This window comes from Sceloporus undulatus, chromosome 2 (genome assembly GCF_019175285.1).
Source record: "Sceloporus undulatus isolate JIND9_A2432 ecotype Alabama chromosome 2, SceUnd_v1.1, whole genome shotgun sequence".
In the NCBI taxonomy this organism is placed as follows: domain Eukaryota; kingdom Metazoa; phylum Chordata; class Lepidosauria; order Squamata; family Phrynosomatidae; genus Sceloporus; species Sceloporus undulatus.
In genome coordinates, this window is record NC_056523.1 from 291,986,124 (window position 1) to 292,013,060 (window position 26,937).

The 26,937-nt window shown below is 42.9% G+C and overlaps 1 protein-coding gene across 1 annotated transcript in view; it reads left to right on the plus strand.

Annotated features, from left to right (window-relative positions):
• The window catches only part of SCAMP1 (secretory carrier membrane protein 1), a 68,695-nt gene that overhangs the window by 30,827 nt on the left and 10,931 nt on the right, over positions 1-26,937 (plus strand). Inside the window, exons 3-6 of the mRNA XM_042447881.1 lie at positions 13,361-13,459; positions 13,561-13,672; positions 15,069-15,197; positions 25,729-25,888. Coding sequence (XP_042303815.1) covers positions 13,361-13,459; positions 13,561-13,672; positions 15,069-15,197; positions 25,729-25,888 — 500 coding nt within the window. The remainder of the gene's footprint in view (positions 1-13,360; positions 13,460-13,560; positions 13,673-15,068; positions 15,198-25,728; positions 25,889-26,937) is intronic.

Below are 26,937 nucleotides of genomic sequence, written 5' to 3' on the forward strand. Positions count from 1 at the left end.
CTTCATTACTTAATTATCCAAAATGTATGAATCAGGGTGTCTCTGCTTTCTCATAGGAAGCTTCCTGTGGGGACCAGCCCACATGGGGATTTGGGATATAAAATCCCCCCCCCCCCCGTAATATTTCCAATATGAATAAAGATTTCCTAATAAGTGTGCTTAAATTCCTTGTCAGTATGAGAAAGGTTTGTAACATAGATAATTGTGCCCCCCGTGTTCCATCTTATACCCTCTAGATTTAATAATGTAGCAGCTTTTAAGCAAAATCCAAATCTCTATTCCAGAGTAAAAAACGGCATTATAGTAAGTTCCAGATATGGAAGCCTAGTCCCCCCCTTTCTTTTATATCCTGCATATTGCGAATTAATTCTGGCTTTTCTTTCCTTGCCAGATGAAGTTGGATAATCCCTATTCCATATTTTGAATGGTTGTTTATTGATGACAACAGGGATGGTGTTGAAATAAGAAAAAGCATCTAGGCAAAACAGACATTTTGAATTGTGGCAATTCTTCCCATAAGGGAGGTTGTTTGTTATTCCAATTTTCAAATCTTTTTAAATGTTTGTCCATTTGGTGTTCATAATAATTTTTTATATAAGTCGTTATTTTGTTAGGAAAAGAATCCTAAATATTTAACCTTGTGGTTATAGAATCATAGAATCGTAGAGTTGGAAGAGACCCACTGGGCCATCCAGTCCAACCCCCTGCCATGCAGGAAATCCAATCAAAGCATCCCTGACAATGGCCATCCAGCCTCTGTTTAAGACCTCCAAGGAGGAGACTCTATCACCCTCCAAGGAAGTAGTTATCTGGGAGTTCGTTTTTTTTTGCAAAATAGTTCTTTCATTTGATGTTAAATTTTGATTAAAATTCCACTTGTTTGTCTTGTTAACCCTAATGCCTACAATTTTGCCAATTTCCTCTAATATCTTCTAGCTTTTTTCAACACTGGCAGTTGGATTGTCTAAGAAAATAACAATGTCATCTGCGTTGCACGCAGATGGTATTTATATTATGAATTTCTGGAACTTTTAAGGGTTTTTTTCATTTTGTATTTTTTTAAATTATAAGTTGCCATGATCATCAAAACAGAAGGGGGGTAAGGGTCCCCTGCGTGTTCCTGTATTAATCTTACACTTTTTGTTTTTTGACTGTTTATCAGTATTTGAGTATTTTGATGTTTATAAATCTCTGGATGCCCGTTTAGAAATCTACCTCTGAACCCACATTCTTAACAATAGCACATACAGTCCCAGTTTATGCTATCGAAAGGCTTTTTGAAGATCTTAAAAACATGGGCTCCGAATGTTACGGATCTTTATGAAATTCGTAAATTCCAGCATGTCTACAAGGACTCTGATGTTATTTTTAAGTATGCTAGCTCTTTGTTTGAATTCCCTTTGGTGATGTTCCCCATGTTTCCAGTTCTTTATACATGTTCTGTTTAAAAGTTAGCTCAGTTGAAAGTTCCTTAGTCATCCATCCTGGTTTCTTGAGACATCTCCCAGTTTTCTTCCTTACTGGAGCTGTTTTATTTTGTGCCTTCGTATCTCCCTTTTGAGAAACTCCCATCCGTCTTGAACCTACTTCTCTTTTAGTATTCCTGACTATGGAATCACCTCCAGTATTTCTATGTTTATTAAAATCAGCTTTCCTAAAGTCTCGAATTGCATGCCTGCTTCTCTTTTCCATGTATCACGAACTCCAGGAGTACATGATCACCTGCCACCTAAGGATCCCACCACTTGCACTCCATTAACTAGGTCATCCTGTTTGTAGGATCAGATCAATAGAGCCCCTTTAATTTTTTTTTTCTCATGGGAGAACTTGCTAAACAGGACCCCAAATCCAGAGGTTCTCTGGTTAGGTGATGCTTTGTACACAGACTTATTCTCTTCTAGGTCTCTTATATTCATGCACCTGTATGCTTGTGTTATCATGGGACGCAGATTGTTGAAGCTAAACAGGTTTAGATCTTGTCCATGCCTGGAGGTAACGGATGTACAAACTTCGTGATCTATGATAGAAGAAAGGTAGGATCTAAATGACAAAATAATCAATTTTGGTATGTTACAGGTACAGCTAGATGTTTTCCTGCTGGCTCTCCTGCAAGAGATCACAAAACAGTTTATTAAGTTTTTTCTTTCCAGTTACAGTGTTATCAATCTAACGCCATTCTTATGTTAATACAAAATTCAGAGTGTGTTTGTATCTGTAATAGGAGCCCAAGTGTTCTTGGGACTTCTTAATCTGGTAAAGTCAGCAGATCCTCCTGTCTGATCCTCACTTTGAGTTTACCTGTAATTCTGAGGAGGTTTCCCATGAAGCTAGTGAGGAGGAACTCCTTCTAATTGGCAGTTCGTGCTTGTAGGCTAAGGAGTTAGCTCTGTACTAGGTACATGTTTTTGCAAACAGCTCTCAAGTTCTATTATCAGCATCTCCAGTTAAAAGGATCAAATAACATGTTATGGAACACCTGGGACACCTTGGAACTGCTGTCACCAGCGGAGTAAACAGTACTGGGCTGGATAGGCCAGTAGTTTGCCCTGATATGGATAAGCTGTCTAGATTTCTTTAGTTTATAGTGTATGCAGTCATTTCAGTCTATATTTTAACTTTCAGCATTTAACCTAATCTGGCTTTCTCGTGAATGAAGATTCAGGAAGGACTCATCCCACGCTTTGTACAAGCGTGTTGATGACTAACTAAAAGGCCAATCCGGGATATAAAAGGTCTGGTTTGCAGAAAGCACAGCGGAAAGTCTCCTTGGTGATTTTTCCGGGTTGTGGTTCTTTCTGCGTTGTTTGTTTCTCTTCGAGACTCGTTCGACGTGAGCTTTCAAAAAGGCTGCAGCATTGTGGATAGTGCGTCTCCATGCCTCCCGATGTGAGCCAGGGTGTGGACCATTTGGTGATCAATTTGGCTGAGCCTTAGATGTGTTGTTCAGGGAGTCCTTGTATCTCTTCTTTGGGGCGCCCTCTGTACGCTGACCGTTGGCGAGTGTCACCATAGAATACTTTTTTTGGGGTGGGCGATGGTCCTTACATCCTAGAAACGTGTCCTGGCCCGGCAGAGCTGCGTCCTCAGTGCATGGCCTCAATGCTGTGATCCCTGCTTTGCTCAAGGACAGCAACATTTGTCACATGGTCAGTCCAGTGTATATTTAGATTGTGTGTAAACAGCGCTGAAAGCGTTCGAGGAGTCTAGGCGTTGGCGATAGGTAAGCCATGTTTAGCGCCCATAGAGTGAGAATAGACAGTACAATGGCTCTATACACACTGATTTTGTGCGTCGCCTCAAGGTTTGTTACTCCGACTCTTTTGTGAAGCCTTCCGAATGCACTATATGCCTTTGCTAATCTGTGATCGATCTCTTTATCCATTTCTTGGCGTCTGAGGAAGATGATGCTTCCCAGGTAGGTGAACTGCTGGATGGACTTTAAGCACAGATGTGCCTACAGTGATGCAGGGATTGGTAGTGTTCTTCTTGAGGTTCAGCGTGGTAGAACCTTCTGTTTTTCTTCAGACTGACTTCCAGCCCAAAGAGCTCTGCAGCTGTTGCAAAACAGATGTTAGGCGGCTGCAGAGCTGCTTCTGTATAGCACAAACGAGGGCAGAATCGTCAGCAAAAAGCAGAGCTCACGGACTAGATCGTTTAGAGCAGGGGTCGGCACACCTCCGGCCTGCGGGCCGGATGCGGGCCCGCGAAGGGCCTGGCCGCCGCCCCGGCGGCTCTGCCAGCCGCGGCTGCCGTCGCGGCTTTTCGCTGCTCTGGGCGCCGCCATTTGGGCGGCAAAATGGCGGTGAGTCTCGCGCGACCTTCCCTGCCATTTTGGGCAAAAAAAAAATGGCGGTTGTGCCCATAGCGGCCGCTGGGGCTATGGCGCCCGCCATTTTTTCGTCCCAAAATGGCGGCGAAGTCGCTCGCCTCAGGGGTCGCGCGAGACTTCGCCGATCTTTTGCCGCCCAAATGGCGGCGCCCAGATGTGGCGCCGCTGGGCAGCGGCGGTCCTCTAGGGGCAGGCCCGCATAGCATCTCTGGGCCCTCCAGGAGGCTCCCAGGGCGGCAGGGGGCCTCTGGAGGCCCGCTGCTGTTTGGGACCCTCCAGGAGGGCTCCCAGGGGCGTAGGTAGGTTGGGGGGGGGTCTGGTGTAGGTGGGGGGTGGTAGGGGTTGGGGTGGATGGGGGTTGGTGGGGTTTTTGGGCCCATGCAATTTTGGCTCCAGGGGGTGGGGGTGGTTGCAGGGTGTTTGGGGGTTTTTTGGTATTTTGGTAGGGTGGCGGGGGCCTCTGCAAGCCCTCTGGCCATCCTGGGCACTGCGGAGGGCTCCCAGGGCGGCAGGCAGGGGGCCTCTGCAGGGCCGCCTGCCAGTCCCTGGGGCCCTGCGGTAAGGGCTCCCGGGCGGCAGGGGCCTTGCCGGCTCCGCCTGCCCTGCCTGGGGCCCTCAGAGGGCTCCCAGGGGCAGGGGCCTCTGCAGGCCCTCTGCCATCCCTGGGGCCCTGCAGGAGGGCTCCACAGGGCGCGGGGGCCTCTTGCAGGGCCCTCTGCCATCCCTGGGGCCCTGCAGGGGCTCCCAGGGCGGCAGGGGGCCTCCTGCGCGGGGCCCTCTGCCATCCCTGGGCCCTGCAGGAGGGCTCCCAGGGCGCCAGAGGCAGGGGGCCTCGCGGGGCCCTCTGCCATCCCTGGGGCCCTGCAGGAGGGCTCCCAGGGGGCAGGCCAGCGGTCTCCTGTCGGGGCCCTCTGCCATCCCTGGGCCCTTTGCAAGGGCTCCCAGGGTGGCAGGTGGCCCTGCGGCCCTCTGCCATCCCTGGGGCCCTGCTATGGCTCCGGGTGCAGGGGGCCTCTGAGGGCCCCTGCCTCCCTGGGGCCCTGCAAGAGGGCTCCAGGGTGGCAGGGGCCTCTGCGGGCCCGCGCTGCATCCCTGTGGCCCTGCTCAGGGTCCCCGGGTTGGCAGGGGGCCTCTGCCAGGGCCGCTTGCCATCTTGGGGCCCTGCAGCGCGGCTCCCAGGCGCCGGGGCAAGGGGCCTCTGCAGAGGCCCGCTGCCGTCCCTGGGCCCTTGCAGGAGGGCTCCAGGGCGGCCAGGGGGCCTTGCGGGCCCGCTGCCTCCTCTTTGGGGCCCTGCAGTAGGGCTCCCCCAGGGCCGGGGGCCTCTCTGCAGGGGCCCTCGCCGTCCCTGGGGCCTGCCGGAGGGCTCCCAGGGCGGGCCAGGCCAGGCGGCCTCTGCAGTGGCCTGCGCTCGCGTCTCTGGGGGCCCTGCAGGAGGTTCCCAGGGCGGCAGGGGGCCTCTGCGGGGCCACGCTGCCGTCTCTTGGGCCCTGCAGGAGGGCTCCAGCGGCAGGCAGGGGGCCTCTGCAGAGCCGCTGCCGTCCTGGGGCCCTGCAGGCAGGGCTCCCAGGGCAGCAGGGCGGCCTCTGCAGGGCCCGCTGCCGTCTTTGGGCTGCCCTGCAGGAGGCTCCCATGGGCGGGCAGGGGGCCTTGCGGGGCCCGCTGCGCTCTGGGCCCTGCAGGAGGGTTCCCAGGGCGGCAGGGGGCCTCTGCGGGCCCGCTGCCGTCTCTGGGGCCCTCCAGGCGGGCTCCCATGGTGGCTGGGGGCCCTTGGAAGGCCCGGTGCCGTCACTGGGGCCCTCCAGGGGGTCCTCCGCACTGGCAGGGCCCCCCCCAGCTTCTTTTTTCTGGTCTCTGACGGGGCTAGGGCCCCATCAGGGGCCAGCAAAAAATGGGGAGGCCTGGCCCTAGGGTGGAGCTCCACCTCCAGCACCACGCCCCGCCCCGAGGTGTGGAAGCTCCACCCCCAGCATGTGGCCCCGCCCCAGAGGGTCGAAGCTCCACCCCTGGCACGTGCCCCGCCCCGGAGGGTCGAAGCTCCCACCCCCAGCTTCGGCCCCCCAGTCGCTGAGGGACAGCAACCCGGCCCCCGGCTCAAAAAGGTTGCCTCCCCTGGTTTAGAGTCTTAGTGCAGGCCCTCAGGCGGCCTAAGTTAAACAGGCTACCATCAGTACAGTAGCGTATAAATGCCGTCGTCTTCTTCGAGATCTGCCGTTAGCCCTTTGGAGCATCATGCTGAAGAGATTGTCATAGAGTTGGAAGCGAGAAGAACACAACCTTGTTTCACACCATTAGTTATTAGAAAGGGCTCTGAGAGAGCATCGCCATATCTGACTTGACCTTGCTGGCCTTCATGTAGCAGGATGATCATTTTGAGGAATTTTGGGGGGGGGGGGCTCCTAGTCATTCCAGGATCTGCCACAGACCTTTTCTACTCCACACGTGTCAAAGGCTTTGGTGAGGTTGACAAAATGTACATAGAGTCCTTTGTCTGCGCTCTTACATTCTTTGCAGTTGTCTAAGGGCAATACCATGTCTGTAGTGCTCCTTAGCCCTCAAGCCACATTGGCTTTCAGGAGAGTTCTTCTGCAATAGCAGGAACTAATCTGTTTCAGCAGTATCCTTGCAAGGATTTTTCCAGCAGTGGAGAGCAGTGTTATACCTCAATAGTTTGAGCATCTGATTTTGCTCCTTTTTTCCTTGTACAAGGTGATGATGACTGCATCTCGGAGATTTGATGGCAGTTCGCCTTTTTCCCAAGCAACTCACAAGGAGCTTGTGAAGTTTAGCATGGGTACATGACCTCCATGTTCCCAAGCTTCAGGTGGAATTCCGTCGCAATCCCGGCAGCCTTGCTGTTCTTCATCTGCTGTATGGCCTTAATGGTTTCTTCCAAAGTGGGAGCTATGTCCAATTTTTACATCTCCGTTGTTGGTGTCCTATGTTGGAATAGCTGAGTCTTGGACTACTCGGTTGGCACTAAAGAGGCTTTGGAAATGTTCGGCATCGGTTCAGAATGGAAGCTTTATCTGATTGATTAGTGTTAGACCATCTGTAGTGTATAGGGAGCTTTGATCTGATAGTAGGTCCAACACTGCTTTAAGAGCTTCATAAAATCCTCTGGAATCCCCAGATCTGCACAACGTTGTGTCTTTTCTGCTAAGTTGATCCACCACTTGTTCTGAATGTCTCTGAGTTTTTGTTGGAGTTGACTACACGCAAGGCGAAAAGCTGCTTTTCTGACATGGCAGGATGGCTGGGCGAGGTGTGCCTGGTGAGCAGTTCTCTTCTTTGCCAACAGCTCCTGGATTGGATGTATCCTTCGAGCCTGTGCAATGGATTTTTCTGGTGGAGTACAGCGTGCACAGAACTGGCCTCACTCTTTAAACCAGAGGTTCGACTGCTGAGGCCTTGGCAAGCATGGATGGTGGCAGCAAGGTCCTCGGGTCGTAGGTTTGATTAGAGTTTCCTTCTCTTAGATGGTTGACATAGATGAACACTAAACTGAGATAACTTTTGACAATAGGCTATTTTACTTTTTGCTGTTACTCTGCCAGAGAAACAGAGATCTACCAATCATTTCACATTGATTAACATCTTTTCAAAACATAGGACAGCTGTTATCTCAGTCAATGAAATAGATGTGTTCCTGAACATTGCTACTTTAACCAAAACAAACAAACAAACAAAAAACAAAAACAAAAACCCGATACTCAAGGCCAGGGTGGATTTGATTTAAATCAGTTTAAATCACTTCTCAGAAATTTAAATCACTACTCAGAAAGACTTGATTGAACAATGTGATTCCCCCCATAAAAGCGAACACTTCCTCATTATAGGCTTAATACATATTTTACACAACTCAGTTACTAGATACTCATTTTAATGGTATAATCTTAATATTTACAAGCAGATGAAGATTTCATTTTTAAAATAACAGCTTTTCAGATTAGTTTTACAGTTATATAAAAATATTGATTTGGTTATACTATTAGAAACACAGCATAGATAGATAATTAAAAAATTATTGTGAACTATTTTCAGTTTAATAGGTTAATCATTCATATATGGATACCTTTTCTGCTATACTTCATTGGAAGTAGAAAAATAATCATCACCTCAATAATAACAATTTAAATAGTTTAATTTAACTAAAATAATAACAATAAATGTATATATTCTTGTGTTTGCTTAAGCATCCATATTTGTTAACTGATGTGGATAAACAAAATATATATTTTTAAAAAAACTTAGACTATCAGCCTGATCCACAAATTAAAAGCTTAAAATACTGTCCCCTGTAGCTCAGTCATCTTCCCCTTCTTGTCTGTTCATAATCTGAAAAAGAAAAACAAGCTTTCCTGTTTTATTGGGTCCCAAATGATTGTTCAGTTTAGAATGAATTGAGTCCAAAGGAAGAGAATATTCTTTCTATGCCAGCAGAAAAAGCTATTGATGATAAAAGTTAAATCATTACTTCAATAGTCTCTAAATCCAAGTGCTTAAGTGATTTCCACCAGTTCACTGGTATGACTTTCTTTAAAACATCATCACCGAACATATATTTCTTGAATGTTCTTCCTTAGCTCTGAAGCGTATTATAGTTGGCAGTATAGATGGATGATTGATTGATACCCATGTCATAGCTAACTCTTTTTCCTCAGTTTGACCAGAACTGGATATTGACAATATTTGCCAAAAAAAAAAAAAAATAAATAAAAAGAGCTGGAGACAGTGCTTGTCCCATTCATTTTTAATACCTGTAATATAATTCTGTCTGTGTGTAGTTCTGTTTTTAAGTGCTCACTCAGTTCCTTCCATATATCAACAACATCTGCAATAAAACAGATAGATTTCTGTATTTTTGTTTAAAACGTCAGAAATGGGCTTCAGGAAGCTCAGCACATCGTCGTCATTTCTCTTAAGCCCACTTTCAAGGACTTTGGCTGTGACTGCCATCATTTTCCTCTTCATTTTGTTTACAAAGTTTCATTAGAATAGGCCAGTTCGTGATATAAACAGTCGAAAAAGAGCTCCATCTAACATCTCGTGGAAGTGTTAGCTTGGTTTCACCCATTCTTTTTACAGCTGCTCCTACAAAATGATTTTTACAGTGTATTTAGCAGTTTCAATGATATTAATCTCCATTTCTGGAACACTGAAGTCTTTGGCTAGGCGGTACAGCAAATGAGCACTGCAACCATATGTTATCAGCTTTGTATACCCTTCCTACTCTTCTAAATTTCTTCAGATCTTGGATACATTTGCAGCATTGTTTGTGACTAAACAGCATACTGAACGTTTGAATTTTTATAGTTTTTTTGTGGGTTTTGGGCTCCATCTTGAGGGGAGAGAAGCAGGCAAGAAACAACCATCTGCCGCCAAGATGAAGAGACACCCCCTCCCCCGACCACCATCTTGATGGAGAGAAGCAGGCAAGAACAACAGGCCTCTGCCTGCCAAGTTGAAGAGCCCCTCCCCCCGACCACCATCTTGAGGGGAGAGAGCAGGCAAGAAACAAACCGGCCTCGCCTGCCAAGTTGAAGAGCCCTCCCCCGACCACCATCTTGAGGGAGAGAAAAAGCAGCAGGAAACAACAGGCCTCCGCCTGCCAAGAGAAGAGCCCTCCCCCCGCACCACCATCTTGAGGGAGAGAAGCAGCAAGAACAACGCCTCTGCCGTCCAAGTTGAAGAGCCCCCCCCCGACCCACCATCTGAGGGGAGAGAGCAGGCAGAAACAAAACCGGTCTCGGCGGGCCAAGTTGAAGAGCCCTCCCCCCGACCACCATCTTGAGGGGATTGAAGCAGGCAGGAAACAACAGGCCTCCGCCTGCCAAGAAGAAGAGCCCTCCCCCCGACCACCATCTTGAGGGGAGAGAAGCAGGCAAGAAACAACCGGCCTCTGCCTGCCAAGTTGAAGAGCCCTCCCCCCGACCACCATCTTGAGGGGAGAGAAGCAGGCAGAGTTTTTTGTTGTTGTTGTTGTTTTTTTGTTACTTGCTTTGTTATATATGAATATGTATGCTGTAAACCGCTTTGATCATAGGAAAAGCGGTATACAAATAAAACTTATTATTATTATTATTATTATTATTATTATTATTATGTGGCCATGTTCTGGGAGAGTTTTTTCCTGACAGTTCATCAGCATCTGTGGCTGGCATCTTCAGAGAATGCTGGCATGGAAGTGAGTGGGATAAACACACACACACACACACACACACACACACACTCTGTGTGACCTCTGTGTGTGTGTGTGGACTAGGTTTGGAGCTGTGAAGAAGACATTGAAGTTGATTATAAGTCAGAGATGTGTGTGTGTGTGTGTGTGTGTGTGTGTGTGTGTGTGTGATGTATTATATTGCATGTATATTATAATTGAAGATAAAAGCCTCTAGGAACTTTGGACCAATCAACTGTCTGCGATTGTTTCTTTAAGTGTGAAAAGTGGTCATTATATTGCCAGTGTCAATAGCTATGGGGTTTTGCTTTTATACTCTGCTGTGTACATTGTTTTTGGCTGTAGCTGGGTGATTTTTACCTAGGTTATGCTGGGGGTTGGTCTTGTCTCAAATATAATTACTGGCCAACAAATATAAGGACCCTTTTGAAAGGCTACATGCATTTTCATCCTCCTAACAGGGGACAGCTATCTGCTTGGATCCTCTCATTAGTCCTCTCCAAGCTTAGGGTGTATCCCTTCAAGCCCATGACATCTGTGATCTTCTGCTAGAAGACAACCTTCTTAGTCAGCATTACATCTGCTCATAGAGCCAGAGAATTACCAGCCTTAAGGGTGGACTCCCCTTGTTTATGCTTTCATAAAGATAAGGTTGTCATCTCAATGGATATTTCCTTCTTACCTAAAATGGTGCATGCTTTTCATCTCAACCAGCCCTTGGTTCTCCTGACTTTCATGTAGTCAGTGTCCCCTGATTTAGATCACTCAGTTTATACCCTAGATGTTAGAAGGGTGATTCTATGTTGCCTGGACAAATCCATCATAGAAACCTTCATCTATTTGATACTCATGGCACTTGTTTAAAAAAAAAAAAAGGAAAGGAAATCTTATCTCAATGACTATCTCATTAGATAGTCAGTATGCAAAGGGTCTTGCAGCACTTTTGAGACTAACTGATAGAAATTGTTAGCATGAGCTTTTGTAGACTTGAGCCTACTTCCTTAGATGCATTTAAAGGCATATTTCAGTTAGTCTCAAAGGTGCTGCAAGATCCCTTTGCATACTGTTTTCCCAGACTAACACAGCTATGTCTTTGAATTCATTGGGTAGTGTATGCTATCCACTTTGGATATGCCCTTACTGGGAATGCCCTTTCAGAAGGGGTAACAATTCAACTTGAGCAATGGCAACCTTGTTATCTTAGAGGGCTCGCTCTACTGGACTTCTACTGCACAACCATGTGCTTGCAGCCATCTACTTTACTGTCTCATTATAGATTTGATACACACTTCTGCTCTGATGCAGCTTTTGGGAGAGTGGTTCTGTTATCAGTTCTGGCATGACCTCACCATCTTCAGCGAGTTAGATTGCTGTTGTCCCATATGAGACCATAGAAAAGAAGATGTTGCCTGCCTGAAACTGTGGTTCCTCAAGTAGTCATCTGTGCACTCATAGAACCCACTCTCTTGCTGTTTTCATGTCATCCCTCTATTCCAGATCTCCCACTTGGCAGGCTTGAAATTAGGATTAGGCAGGCATGCATGGTTTATAGCTGTGCTGTTGAGGGGGTGGGGTCACTGCCAAAATGCAGCTTTAGATGCTTCTGAGGTTCTCCATGTAGGTGCAAAATAATCCATATGTGTGAGTGCACAGATAACCAATCTGTTCTTTGGCATGGTTTTTTGTGTGTTTTTAGGGCTATGTGGCCATGTTCTAGAATATTTTCCTTCTGATGTTTTGCCAGCATCTGTGGCTGGCATATTCAGAGTCACTGTTCTTTGGCAGATGAACAGTGACATCAGAAGTTGAGAGCATCAAGTTGGGTTAGTGGGCTACAGATTGGGCTCACTGTTTAACATGGAAGGGAGCTTAAGATACAAAATGTGGAAGAGCATTAAAATGGTATTGCATAGTAAGAGTTTGCTTTTTTATTTTTTAGAAATTAACTAGTTATCTTTGTCTCCCCACCTCCACCCCCAAATAAGTCTGAATATGGTTCCTGGGCATTGGCTTGGTTTGATTTCATTAGTACGTAGGCTGTATTCATGCTACAGTAATTCTGTTTCCAGCTTACTCTACATGTTTACTTAGAATTAAGTCGCATTTACTTCAGTACTATTTAATATTAAGTGTACATATGGATTCAACTGCAGCTAGAATCGTAAAGAGTTATACAAATGTGCAAGTTCTCTCATGTTCTAGCCAAATTTATAGTTGGCTTAAATGACCCTCTGAGCTGAACTCTGTTTGGCCAGTAGAGCTGATGAATACATAAGGGACTGGAGAAGCAAAGACTAGATTAAAAAAAGGAGTAGTAGAGCACCTGCTGATGAGAGAGAAGGTCAGGCTCTATGCATAGTAAGAGAATCTTTCTTTACTGAACTGTTCTGTAATGAAAAATACAGACCTACAATGTTAATAAATTAATGGGTTAAATTAATCAATTAATGCTTTGCTTGGCAAAACAGATGTCCCTGATTTTCGAAAATATAAGTACTTGATATTTTTCCTTTCTTGTTGAGAAGGTGGACCAGGAAAGAAATAAGAGGATAACAATCAGTAGTTTTTGGCATGCTAACAGTTGAGCTTGAGTACTACTTCCTTCCTCATTTCATACTCCTGGTTTCTTAAATTACAGTTTCTAATGTCATCTGAAATGAGAAATTGTTGGTTGAGGGCCACCAACAAACTGTAATTGCAAATCAAATCCATACGCTAGTTTGTAGGAAGTACCTCAGCATCCATATGCATCTTGGGAATAATGGGAAAAAATAATGGGGCATTTGTTTAAGAAGTCAGTAAATCTCTGGCTCTGAACACAGAAGTAGGGTAAATAAAATTTGGAAGAGAGACTTGAACTTTTCTGTTATCAATGTAATATTAAATCATGGTTTGTTAATACAGCCTCTTATGTCCAAAGCAGGCCTCAGTTTCTCCTGTGATGCATGCTTTAAATATGCTGTAATTTTTAACTCAAAAATGTTTTCCTCCTTCAAAACTCTACTGCTTACATGTACATTTATGTAGATTTATTTGATCCATTTACATTTAGATGACATTCCTAGTAAAACATCCTTGGACTCTGTTGAATACTTCCTGTATTTGAATGAGTGTTTGGCAACGCATTTGCATTTCCTTTTACAGATTTACTATAAGATGATGTGCAGAAACATTGATTACTTGCTCTAGCTTTTCTGCTACATCTTAGGATATCTACAAAGGTGACCATCCAGCTAATCACAGATGAGGCCTCTTTTACATCTTGCAGATCTCTTTGTTTATTTTTTATAAGGTTTTATATGAGAGTTTCCATAAGTTTTTCTAAATCACTTCTGTTCTTTTTTCTTTTCTAGCCACAACCAGGAAGTGTAAAAATCCCCAATGTGCCCAGTACACAGCCAGCTATAATGAAACCCACCGAGGAACCACCTGCTTATACACAAATCGCAAAGGTATATTTCGTATTATTGATAACAGATTCTCAACAGGAGAAAATGAATTCTTGTTGGTTCTGTCTTTGTTGTTCCTTATTTTTCAATTTCTTTTCCCCCAGGAACATGCTTTGGCCCAGGCTGAACTACTTAAGCGCCAGGAAGAATTAGAAAGGAAAGCAGCTGAACTAGATCGTAGGGAAAGAGAAATGCAGAGTCTCAACCAGCAGGGAGGTATGCCTTAACATCCTCTGAAAAGGCAATAGGCTGCAATTCTCTGATTTTGCACCTGAGGACACAATTTATTTCAGGGCCTTAAGTGTGCTTAAAGTTAAGCAATAGTTCTTGAAGTGTGATGTTCACTTCCATAAATGGGATATTTCCAATAGAGATAAGAATTTTCCCCAGTTTAGTTAGTGAGGCCCAGAAGTTTCAAATGTAAAAGGATAGTAACTACAGCATTTGCTTAATTAGCCGACATCTTAAAATCAAGCCTTTTGTTTTAAACTGGAATAACTGGATAAGTACTCTATTGAATGGATAATCTCTATGCACAATTCTAAGCATGCCAGATGTTTTTAATAGAGTTTAGTCCCAAGAAAATTTGCTGTGGATTGGAGCCTGAATGATAATAATTTCTGTTTTGACTGAAACTGATATATAAAGGACATTTTTGTATGTTAGTTGGACCTTGTTTGTCCATATTCTTTGTTACTGTTGGTAAAAGTGTGATCAAAGGCCAAGTTTTGTTATTGTTATTTCAGAGAGGGGTTTTGAATCAAGGGGTGTATTCTTACTTGCGAAACCTTTCAGAAACTGTATGCTAAGTTTTCCATACTTACCCAGCTCCATACACACTTTGCATGCACACAGTTCTTAGACACTGCATTTAAAATTTCTATCCATTTAATCATTTCCTCTTCAGTCCACAGCTTCCTCCCTGCCTGACCACCCCGACAAGTAGCAATTAAACATTTAAAACCCTACATTTCCATCAGTGGGAGCTTTTAAAAATCTTGATCCTGGAAAGGGTGAGCACTTGATGGAAAGGGAATCTCATTGGGAGAAGAGTCAACACATTGTAAAGTTGAAGGCTTTCATGGCCAGCATCCATAGTTTTTTGTGGGTTATTCGGGCTATGTGGCCATGTTCCACAAAAGTTTCTTCCAGGAAGAAACTTTTCTGGAACATGGCCACATAGCCCGAATAACCCACAAAAAACTATAGTCAACACATTCCTCCTGATCTTGCCTCATCCCATTGTCTGTTTACATGACAGTTAGGCCTTTACTGCATGGGAGGAGCCAAGGGGAAGACGACATGTGTCAGAAGTTTTTCATCCTTGACTTAAAGTCTGTGCTTAATGGACTCCCCCTTAGCACTGCCAAGCAAAAGTCATCACTGTTTTGATTTAGGATTGTGATGGTAATTGGCTGGGTGACAAGGTTGATATATTTATTATTTTATTCCATTTGAAGGTAGTCTCTTTAGGAAATTAAGTATATTGTAGGTATCACACTACCTAACTGAGCTGTAGAAGATCAACAAGTGTCTCTTCAGATATTACAAAAGTAAAATGTGTAAAGTGATTCTTAATATACAACCAAGACTTTATTTTCAATTCTTACAGGAAGAAAGAACAATTGGCCTCCACTACCTGGAAATTTCCCAGTGGGTCCGTGTTTTTACCAGGATTTCTCTGTAGACATCCCTGTAGAGTTTCAGAAGACAGTAAAGATTATGTATTACTTGTGGATGTGTAAGTAAAGTCTATAGAGCTCTGTACATTTAAGTTTATTAAGTTTATATAGTCTTTGTATTAGTGCTCACAATTACTGTCAGGACATAATTACCTATAGGCATAAACTATGACTATAGGTAATGCTTAGAATAATATGTAGGTATTGACTTAGCACTATAAATAAAGTTGAAAGTAATGTAAATGTATAGGCATTTGAGGTTATGACTAATAAATTGGGCATATTTGTTATTTGCCAAACAGTTGACAAAATTGTTTCAGATTCAGTTTCCTCCTTGAACATATGATTATGAAGAAAAGGAAAAGGCACTGAAGACCTGGTTTAGGATTAATAAGTGCAGTTGTGCTCAAAGGATGCACCTCTAGGAATTTGGAGATGTTTCTCTTGCTTGCTCCTTTTCCCCAGTGCCCCCCTGAGAAGCTTCTCCAGATAATAATAATAATAATAATAATAATAATAATAATAATAATAATAATATACTGATTTATTTATATCACGCTCAATCATGTAGAATCTGGGCGGGTTGCAGCAATAAAAAGTACAGTATAATTCAATGCAAATCAACAAAAATCAAAAGAAAAAAATACATTACAATTCAAATAAAACTCCTAATCCCTTCCCCAGCCCCCAACACAACTCCAAACAAAGCAATATTAAATAAATTCAAATTACAAACATAACATAGTACCAAGGTGTAAAAAAAAAATTATATATATATATATAAATACAACACAAGGCATAATAACATATAATCAACTGACAGTAATCGAGTCTACCCTAGGGAGAAAAATGTTAACAAGCACAATTTACATAAGCAAATGCATAATAATACATAACCTATACAAACTAAAATTCCATCCCTCATCTAAAATACAATCATTAAACATTAAAAATAAAAAAATAAAAAAAAGAGGTGTTTTCCTCTCTCTCTCTCAGTTTGGATTCTAGGAGCCTTGAGGCCTCAGCTTCTCTTGCCTCCTCAGTCTCTTCTGCTTGTAGGTTTTATAGCAGAGCAGAAGGGTAGAGCTGGTGGTAAGTGCTGGTCTTGGGAGCCTTCTGAAACAGATGATTTGGGACCTTCTAAAACAGGTAGCACTAGATGGTTATCAGTGTGAAGGTTAAAAATATGTTTTTTGCAGATGTTTCCATTGGATCAAAACACATTGTGCTAGCAGAAGTAGCATTTCCATTTCCATTTGTTTGCTGTAAACTGATAAAATATGACTGGCATCTGTATGGGGTAGATATTTGTCAATGAATACATTTGAACTGAAAACATTTCCTTTCACTTTATCTCCTACTCACCCACTGTGATTAAATCTATGCACATTCATGCCACTTGGTTCATTCTTCCTTTACTATTTTAAAAATTTCTCAGCTTCCTGGTATGAGTCCATCTTGACACTTTCTTGTATCAAGAGATGATCTGCCAGGTAATATAATGTTTTGAAAAGATTGGAATGCTTGTCTGTCACTTGGAGCTTGTTTAGCAAGCTGATGTTTCTTGTTTCATCACTCTTCCCTTCAAGCTGCAGCTGTGCAGTAGCACAGCTACAGTAGAAAATGGCATAGACATGTACTTAGGAATAAAAAGTAATAAGGAATTGGTTCACAGAAAAATAATTAGAAAATTGTTCACTGAATGGCTGGCTAGTTGCTGTTTTCTTCTACTTTTTTCTTTCCAATTTTTGAAATATTTGATTAAAAGTGAGTTTGAGGTTGTCCTATTTAATTTTTAGTGTTCCTGTTTTGTAAGTTAGGCATGTTAACAAGTTGTTTGAATTTTTGGAAAATTTGGAGTTATTTTGTGTGGCTAAGACACTAAGGCAATATCTAGGGTCTTGTGGGTGGACATTATTAACCAGCTGAGTAGTCATTCAGGCGTCTTTCTTTCTTTCTTTCTTTCTTTCTTTCTTTCTTTCTTTTTTTACTGGAATGATGCGAGTAACCTCACTCACACATTCTGGGCTTCTTATTCATACTATGGAACCACATCTCTCCACAAACTGCATCTCTCTGTATCTCTGCATGTTTGATTGCTCACATGTGCCAGCACCCTTCCCTTGTCCCCTCACCCACTGGCACCTCTCAGCCAGGCAAAGGCTCCTCCTCCTGCCACTGAAGGGGGTCAGCATCTCTTTCTCTCTCCCCGCTTTTCCTCTCTTTTCTCCTCTCATACCCTCTTTTCTCCCCTCTTGTTTTCAGTGGTGGCACTTTCTCCACTGGGTCTATTGACAGTACAAATGTATTCAAAAATGTGTTCAAGGAATGCAGTAATTAATGGATCTATTTGCATCAGTTTTTCACACTTGCAGTGATACGAAACTTTTTTAAACACTCGGAAAATACCCTGATATTGATTAACCCTGGGTAAGTGGGTTTTTTGGCAGCCCCCCTTCCCCAGTTAATCGGGTGCATTCTGGATGCATGTGAACAACAGATTCAACTTAGAGTCATCCTGGATTATTTTCACCATCTGAATAAACCCCTAAGTTTCCCTATCAGGGAAACATCCTCCTCATAGCTTTTAATATTAAGCCACTCTGTTTTTACTTTATCATGATTTTTTTTGATGCTACGTTGCTCTGATCAATGGTGGTCTGTGGCACTGTGTGACAAGGCAGTTCAATATTCAACCTGTAGTAGGCAGTAACTGCCAACATTCTAGCATTGTTAGGTAATTGAGACCTGGTAATAGTTATGTGGAATTCTGTTTAAATCAATAAGATTTACCCGTTTAAAGTAAACATTTGTTTGAGCTTCAGACAGTGTTGCATAAATACAGGATTTTGTCTGTGTGCCCATATGTAAGGCGACGAGTGCCTATTTGTGTTTCTTACTATTTCATTCTACCAGGTCAGGAGAGTTATACCAAAACATTAACAAAATATAAGACTCGAAATTAAAAAAGGTGCAGCCCTCCACCTATTCTCAGATTCCCAAATGTGGCCCCTGTCCTGTCATAGTCTCTCACTCCTTCTTTAAACTGATTCTGGCCAAATTGCTGCTTGCAGCAAAACATTAACATTTTATTAAAGTGGTATTTTGCTTTTCTTGTTTTACCTTCTTAACATTAAAAAAATATATAAAAAGGTAAGTTACCTATGGTCCAAAGCACACTGCAGAAATAATCCAGTTTGAGATCACATTAACTGCCCTGGCTCAGTGCTCAGTCCTGGGAATTGTAGTTTATTGTGTCATCAGAGCTTTCTGACAGAGAAGGCTAAATTTCTTTAAAAAAAAACTGTGCAGTGTGTTTTGGACTTAAAACAAAATAACAGAAAATTTACTGTTTTCCTTAGAATCACACAACTAAAATACTCTCCCTGCTACCTGTTCTACTGTCCAGCAGTCTAGACAGTGCAGAAGCTGTTTGATATGAACAACTGGCAATTTTCTTCCCAGTGTGCCTGGGGCCAATACCATATTTGTGCCCACGAACTGTAATTTTTTTTGTTCATTCCTGGAAGCTCTTGAGGGACCAGCAGCAAGATGGCTTAGGGACCTGCAGTAGTCCATTCAAGGAGCACTGGTCTAGCCATTGAAGTTGTTTAATACAGGTATATCATTTTATATTTGGATGGAGCAAAAACTGGAGAAAAGTAGAAAGGTGTTCAGATTTTAAAAAACAAAACAAAAAAAAACCCAATTACTCATTTATTTATTTTGTAAATTACTATCCCAGTGTGATTTGTCTTTTTTATGACTTGGTCATGCCAGATACTGTATTATATAGACACTAATGATCATATGCTCCTCCTTCTAATTGCATATGAGTGAATGAGCAACTTAAAAGTATGAGGTCCTTCATAGAGGGTACCTCTGTTTTATGTTGATTAGGCATGCAAGCTATTATAGAATAACCTGCTAACCTTTTTGAGTTAACCCTTGTATAAATCTCTAATCATTGTACAAATCTGAAACTACATAATAATGTAGTTACATAATGCTTCCTTCCAGTAAATGCACAATGTGTCTGTCACATGGCCAGATGGACTCAGTCTCCAGTACCAGTGTGGTGGTAATATTATATCACAACAGAAGTTTTCCTTGACACTATTAAGTAATAGCAATAACATTTCTTTTCCAAACTCTTATGAAGTTTTGATTAGGACAAATGGGTATGCAATTACTCACAATCTTGACAATGTTTTTTTAAACTTAAAAGAACACAAAAATGACATTGAGTATACTTTTAGTATAAGTAATTATAGAGTACTGTAGAATTCTTGTATGTATTTACTGGCCTTGCTCTCAGATAATTAAATAGTCTGTTCAAAAATATGTGTACGTAATAATTATTGAAGAGGTTCCAGATCTTAAAGCAACACATGTTATTGCTGCATGTGGCGAGACACTAGGCAAAGTTGATTTACCCAACAGTCAATTCTGGTTCAGCCTGGCTGTGGAAAAGGAGTGAACATAAAAGGGGAGAAGTGAGTCAGAGCCAAGAGAGAGTGTGTCAGTTTAAGAATCAGTTCAGAGCTGTTCCATTCTGAGAATTATCAGTTAGCATTCAGGCCAATGTATCTTCGTGGAATTCATAGTTCTCTTCAAGGGGTGCAATTTAACAGTACATTTGTCCCTCCACATTTGCGGCTTTGACTTTGTGGATTTGATTATTCACAGATTTTATTAATATATTCTCTCCAGGAATATCTAGGTCCTCCAGCACAACTCTATAGTCTACTTTAAGCAAAAGTCGCACTGAAGGAGATTCCTACAGAGGACACTCCACTAGGCATTTGTAGCTCCTCCAGCACAATTCTATGGTCAGTGTTTGGCAGATATTGACCACAGAGTTGGACTGGAGGACCTAGAGATTTCTAGGGAGATGTTCTTTCAGGTAAAAACATAATGTTTTTTTTTATTTGCATTTTTTCCACATTCGTGGGGGTCCTGTGCTCCTAACCCCAGTGAATGTGGAGGGATGAGTGTATAAAACACATAAGAGGAGGGCACTGGGGACCCCTGTCATGGCAGGGTGGGGAAAGACAGCTTTTTGGTGGCGGAAAAAGGAGCTGCAATTTGAAGTTGAAGGCTTTCATGGCCGGCATCCATAGTTTTTTGTGGGTTTTTTGGGCTATGTGATCATGTTCTAGAAGAGTTTATTCCTGACGTTTCGCCAGCATTTGTGGCTGGCATCTTCAGAGAATGTTGGCATAGAAGAGAGCTGGATGGATACACACACACACACACACACACACACAATGTGTGACCCTGGGTAGGGAGGAAATTCCATGTTAATCTGTGTGCTGCGGGCCCTTGTCATCCGCTGGGGTTTGGTTCCAGAATCCTCCGTGGATAACAAAATCTGTGGATGCTCAAGTCCCATTAAATACAATGGCATAGCAAAATGGTATCCCTTATATAAAATGGCAAAATCAAGGTTTGCTATTTGGAATTTATATTTATTTGAATATTTTCAAGCTGTGGATGCTTGAATCCATGGATAAAAAATTGTTCTGTTGTTGACGGCAGGTCCTCAGGGTGGTAGGATATGCAAAGGAGGATTAGTGTCTGCTAATCGGTGATCATTATCTGCTGGGAAAACCCCTGACTGGGTGATTTCTCATTTGCATTTGCTGAGTGCTCATTTTGCTATTCTTCAGGACTGGTAGCCAAACTTTGCTCACTTTAAGAGTTTCTTCTTTCTGGTTGAAATTATCCAGATGTTTATGGATTTCAATGGCTTCCCTGTTTGCAATGGCTGCAATTGGTTGCTTCTTTTTGCGCTGGCGGATTGGGGCTTTAGCGTTCAGTTGCCGCAGCCCCAATCCGGCTTTCTTGGGTGACTTGGGGCAGTCTCTTTCGCCCTTTAGTCATACTGCATTTACTGGTACGTTAGGCAATAGATGCAGTTGTTTGTTATTGAGGGGTAATTTGTGGGGTGTTCAGTTAACTCTTAAAGTTTTGAAAACATCTCAGCATTTAATCTAATTCAAAGTTCATTGCTTTTTTAAAAGGTCAATTTTTACTTCAGGTTAAAACAAACTTTAATAATAGAGTAAATTCAATCACCATAGTAAGTGGGTTGATTTAAATAATGGTGGTTTAAACTCCTCAAGGAGGGGAGATTGTGATGTAAATTACTGACATAATTAAATTTGCTACTTTCTGGCTAATATACTTCCTGTAATGACATATTTGCTAATAAGTAAAACATGTTGATTTGCACTAAATAGTCATTAATGCTACCTGGGATTGTAATCCAGAACCTGTGGTCTTTCAGCTGACATTCCTTTTACGACATCCCTTTATATCTGTGTAGACACAGCTCTGAACTGAAGGATTTCTGTTTGGACTTCTGTAAATATGCAAGGAGAGCAAGGAACAATTCTACCTTAAAAGAGTAGGTGCACAGCACTTTGCAAAAGCAAAGTCATCAGAAGAAGTGAAGGAGTCCCTTCACTTTAAGGAAGCTGCTGTCACTGAAAGCTGAGACACTCAACTGAAGTAGTGGAAAGATGCTGGCAAGAAGAGCAGCTAATGTCCACTTAGGTCATATCTGGGACTGATAGTTACTGAACAAAATTGTTTTTCTGCATGAGATGGAAAGCAGTTGCCTGTTTTCTTCAGTCAAGGACAAAATATCATAGTTAGAAAATAATAAATGTAGAGTTGGATCTTGAGTTTGCTTCTTGTTGACCTTCTGTCTGCAGAAGCCTCCAAATTTATCAACACATTTCTGCTTGCAGAATGAAGGAGGATTTTCTCTCCTCTTCCCCCCTCCCCTATTCTTACGTTTCTTCCGTTCCCATTCCTGCTGTAGTCTTCTCTGTTCCCTGAAAATCTGCACTATTTGGGATGAGATTAGGAAAAGTGTGTGTGTGTATATATATATGTGTATGTGTATATATATTAACCACCACCACCCCGTTTAAATGGGGGGTTTTAGGGGGTGGTTAAACCATTTTGTATTTTTGTATTTTAAAAAAAATTTTTGCAATTAATGTGTAGGACTACATCAATATAGGGCTGAATCAGAAAATTAAGTAGCAAAATGTAGTCGAGATGCTATTGCTATTAGCCTAAATAATAATTGTTCTTCAACAAATGCTCATTTAAAGCAAGTTGTTTTGGTTGATTTTATGTTAATTGAAGGATTGTTTCTGAATGACATTTATTGCACTATAAAATAGTGACTAAAAGAATCAATTGACACTGGATGTTGAGTGTGTTTTTCAAAGAGGCCTTAACTAAGGCCCCATTCAGACTGGCATAAAAGACGTGGAGGGAACTGGGATGATCCGGATGCCCCTCCCCCAAATCGCTCCGTTAGCAAGTGCCCACTACAAATTTGAAATCGAATGCATTCTGTTTGAAATCGAATGCATTCTGTGTCTGCCGGCGAGGTGGCCGCTGTCAATCAAGCGATTGTCATGGTGACGTTTTGCAGGGCATCGGAAAGTGTCCTCCCCCTCCTCCCTTTTTTTAAAGAGCCAGGCACAGGGTTAATTTTTTTTATAAACCTGTGGGCATTTGGGTCAGATCTGCCCCGTCCCAGGCAAAGGATGGAATTGTCATGCATTTTTTTATGCTTTTAAAAGCAACATTTGTAGCTTTCCCTTTGCTCAAAAAAAATTGTTTAAAAATGTAACACTGATTGTAAGTGAAGTCTTTTGCAACATTGTAGCTTCCCCCTCTGCTGAACTGACCCTTTTCCTCCTGCTTACACTTTGCCATTGCCTTCCACTGAGGCTGAGAGAGAGTGACCTCATGGAATCAATTGGGAATAAATGGGAAATGCAGCGCATTAATAATAACAATAATAATAATTAATAATCCAGGAGCAAGAGGAAATAAAGCACAAGCAAGCACACAGACATGTCACCCCCCAAAAATGCGCATAAATGGTCAAAAGAGGCTGCTTCTGCTGCATCCATTTCCCTACATCCCCCAGCCTGGGCAATCCTCCTCTTCCTCCTCCTCCATCACTTTCTCCATCTCCCCCCCCCACCCCCAGCCCTATGCAGCCCAGCCCCCCCTTTTGCCACCTGTCACCCTTAGCATCCACCCTTTGGGCTCTTTCCTCCTCTCTCTCCCCTCCGATGAGGAGAGGGAATGCTCTAACCCATGGAATCAATTGGGAATAAAGGGGAAATGCAGTGCAGGCATTCTGACTGTAGCATCCGCATATAACAGTAATAATAACAATAACAACAATAATAATAATAATTAATAATCCAGGAGCAAGAGGAAATAAAGCACAAGCAAGCACACAGACATGTCACCCCCAAAAAAATGCGCATAAATGGTCAAAAGAGGCTGCTTCTGCTGCATCCATTTCCCTACATCCCAGGCATGTCACCCCCCAAAAAATGCGCATAGATTGTCAAAAGAGGCTGCTTGAAAAGGGGGGGGTTGTTGCTTTGATTGGGGGTTGGACTGGATGTCCCTTGGGGATCCCTTCCAGCCTTGGGATCGTGAGGGAGAAGAGCAATGGGGAGGCTGCGGGAGCGGGAAGTAGACCACCACCCCTTTTCCCTCTGACACATACACACAGAGAGAGAGAGAGAGAGAGGAATCTCTCTCCCTGCTTCAGCTGCTGGAGGCCTGCTTCTGCCTGGCCAGCGACCCTCCTCCTCCTCCTCCTGCCATCCCCTGGCTGCCAGGCTGGCTCTCAGGGGAGCCCCTCTCTGGGTGCCAGGCTCCAGGCTGGAAGCGGCTGCCTCCGTGGGCATGCAATGTGCCCTCCTGGGGTTGGCCAAGTCCCCCAGCAAGAGAGGTGGCCTTGAATGGCCCCGGTGGGAGCAGGGGCCAGCAGGAGAGCAGGAGGAGGAGGAAGAGGAGGAGGAGGAGGAGGAGAGCATCCCCTTCCTCCCGGCGCCAGGAGCCCTGCCTGCTCCTTGCCCAGCAGCAGCCCTTCTTCCCAGGGCTCTTTCCTCTTCCCCCTCCCCTCCGATGAGGGGAGGAAATGCCTTGCCTTTTGCCCACCCTCTGACCTAAATCCCTCCCTCAATTTGCCTCGATCGTGATCGAGGCCAAAGTTCTCATTCCCAGGACCCGGGGTTTTTAAAAAGAAACGGTATTTGCGCCGATTTCAAAAGACCCGCGCTAGGGGCCATTTAACACGGAACGGGTGTGCAAGCCCCGGATTTGCTTGTGTGAGATTCGGGGTGAGTAGCAACTTCACGTGATTGAATCGGTTTCAGAACCGATTTTTTTTGTAGTGTGAATGGGCCCTAAGCTTTAAGCCATTGTTTAAACCAACCTGGTTTAAAGCAGACAGCTCTGGTTGAGGACCCTTAGGGTAGTAGCACTGAGGACTGCAGGGAAAATGAAAATTAGTGAATATCTCCTATTTCTACTACCAAAAGCATTTTCTTCTTCGTGGTCTCTGCGAATCATACAAATGGGTTTTCACTGCGCCTGCGCAGTGCTGCTCGGAACCTACTGGAATCACTGGGCAGAGTTAACTCTGCAACATGTGGAAACTTTTTGGCGGTAACTCCGCCCACCCGTTATAAGGCCCCTGCCTTCCCGCTCTTTTCCCCAGTTCCTTTTTTCCGCTGCGCTAGCTGCTTCAGGGAACTTTCGCTTGCTTGCTTGCTTGCTTGGAATCACTTTCGCTTTTTGACCTCGGACTGTACTTTGACCATTCTTTGTCTCCCGCCCCTGGTAACTTCGGACCTCATTGAAATATGCTGTATCCAACCCATTGTATGCATAGCCAGTACAGTTGGCCCTCCACATTTGTGGCTTTGACCTTTGCAGATTTGATTAATTGTGGTTTTGATTAATATGTTCTCTCTAGGAATCAATAGGTCTTCCAGCGCAGCTGTGCTAGATGTTGACCATAGAATTGTGCTGGAGAACCTAGAGGTTGCTAGAGAAAACAGTTCGCTAGGCATTTGTAGGTCCTCTAGCTTGGGTCTGTGACCAACTTCTGACAGATGTTGACCATAGAGTTGCACTAGAGGACCTGGAAATTCCTAAGGAGTGTTCTCTTGGGTAGAAAGAGTAGTGTTTTGTTATTTGCAGTTTTTCCATATTCATGGGGATCCTTCATCCCTAACTCTAACGAATGTGGAGGGACTATTGTAGTATTATTATTTCTAATTCTTTAGATAAGGAGCTTTTGCCATAGTTTATTTAAATAGACAAACTACACAGTGTCTTCAGTGCAGTGGCCTACTACATGTTCAGAGTGCATGTGAAGGGTTTTCATCCTCTTTTCCAGCAACAGACTCAAAAGGGTTTTTTTCCCCTCATGTCACGGTCACAGGGAATATGAGGCTTGAGGGTCTTTGCCCTTCGTGTGAAGCCAGTTGAAAACTCAGACAGGTCCAGTTTAGTGTAATTGTCAGACTCCATTTTGAGATTTATTTTGTTCAGTGAAAAGAACACTTAAGTAACGGTATCTAAAAGATTAAAATCCAAATTGAATTTGATTTTTACATTTTTATCCATGCTGGCTACATGATTACATGCTGATGACTGATGACAGAGTTGCTGTGTTAAAATTTTATATGTAGTACTTCTTTTGGAATTATGTTTTGTCACTTTTAACATGCCTGTGTTTTTCAGTCCATGCAGTGACATTGTTTCTTAACATCTTTGGATGTCTGGCCTGGTTCTGCCTTGATCCCAAGCGCGGAGTGGATTTTGGATTGAGTATTCTCTGGTTCTTGCTTTTTACTCCTTGTTCATTTGTCTGCTGGTACAGACCACTTTATGGAGCCTTCAGGTAACTACAGTATTTCCAATCATGTGGAATCAGTGCTATTGAAGTACAGAAATTAACCATTTTTAAATCTGTAATAACTTGGATTAATTTTTAGTATTTCATAAATTTTAATGTGGTTTCTTGGGGAAAAATATGCATTAAAACTTCTTGTGAATGTATAGCTTCTTGCAAACCTAGTTATACTGCTGCAGTTTAGTTAAAAATAAAATGTTAGGTTTGCTAGATGAATATGGCATTCAAAAACGTAAATATCAGTCTTGTTTTTTAGAGTATACCACTTTGTATTTAATATAAAAGACCATGTTAACAACTAATTTAGTTAATGCTATCACTTATATTACTATTTTCAGTTAGGAGAATTCCTAGCTTTCAACATACAGTAATTGCATTTATTTTACAGAGTTCTACAGCTTGTTACTTTGCTTGATTAAGCCTAATAATTGAGAGTCAGTATGTAGTGCATAGAGCTTTGGACTATGACTTGAAACATCTTGTCACCAGTGAACCACTTTGCACCAGCCATACACTTTCAACCTACCTGGGAGAAAGTGGGATAGAGGAGAGCAATGAATGTGGTACAACAGAAAAGAAGAGAAGTGGCTTGATTAATGGGGACAGCAACATTCCTTCTTTTACTAAACACTAACTGTGTAAGAAAAGAGGTTTATAGTCTTGGAATAAGTTATCCTTCCAAATAAGAAAAAATCTCAAGTGAGCAAAGCTTGGTCAGAGGTTACTATTAGAAGATAAACTAAAGTTATTTTTGTTAAAATGTCATTAGGTTTGTTTAGTTGCTTAGACTTATTTGTTTTGTGTTTTGCTTCTGATGTTTGATATTTCACTAGCACTTGCTGTTCAGGCAATATTTAAATATTATACATTAGTCAGATTGCATTGATAGTTCTGGTTTGGGAATGCTATTCCAGAAAGTAAACAGCTCTGCTTCCATGGGGCTTTGTTGTAATCATTTAAAAATGCATTTCTCTATAAATGACAGTGGTTATGCATGCTGTTTGATATTTCTATTAATACTTATGCCCTCCTGGTAT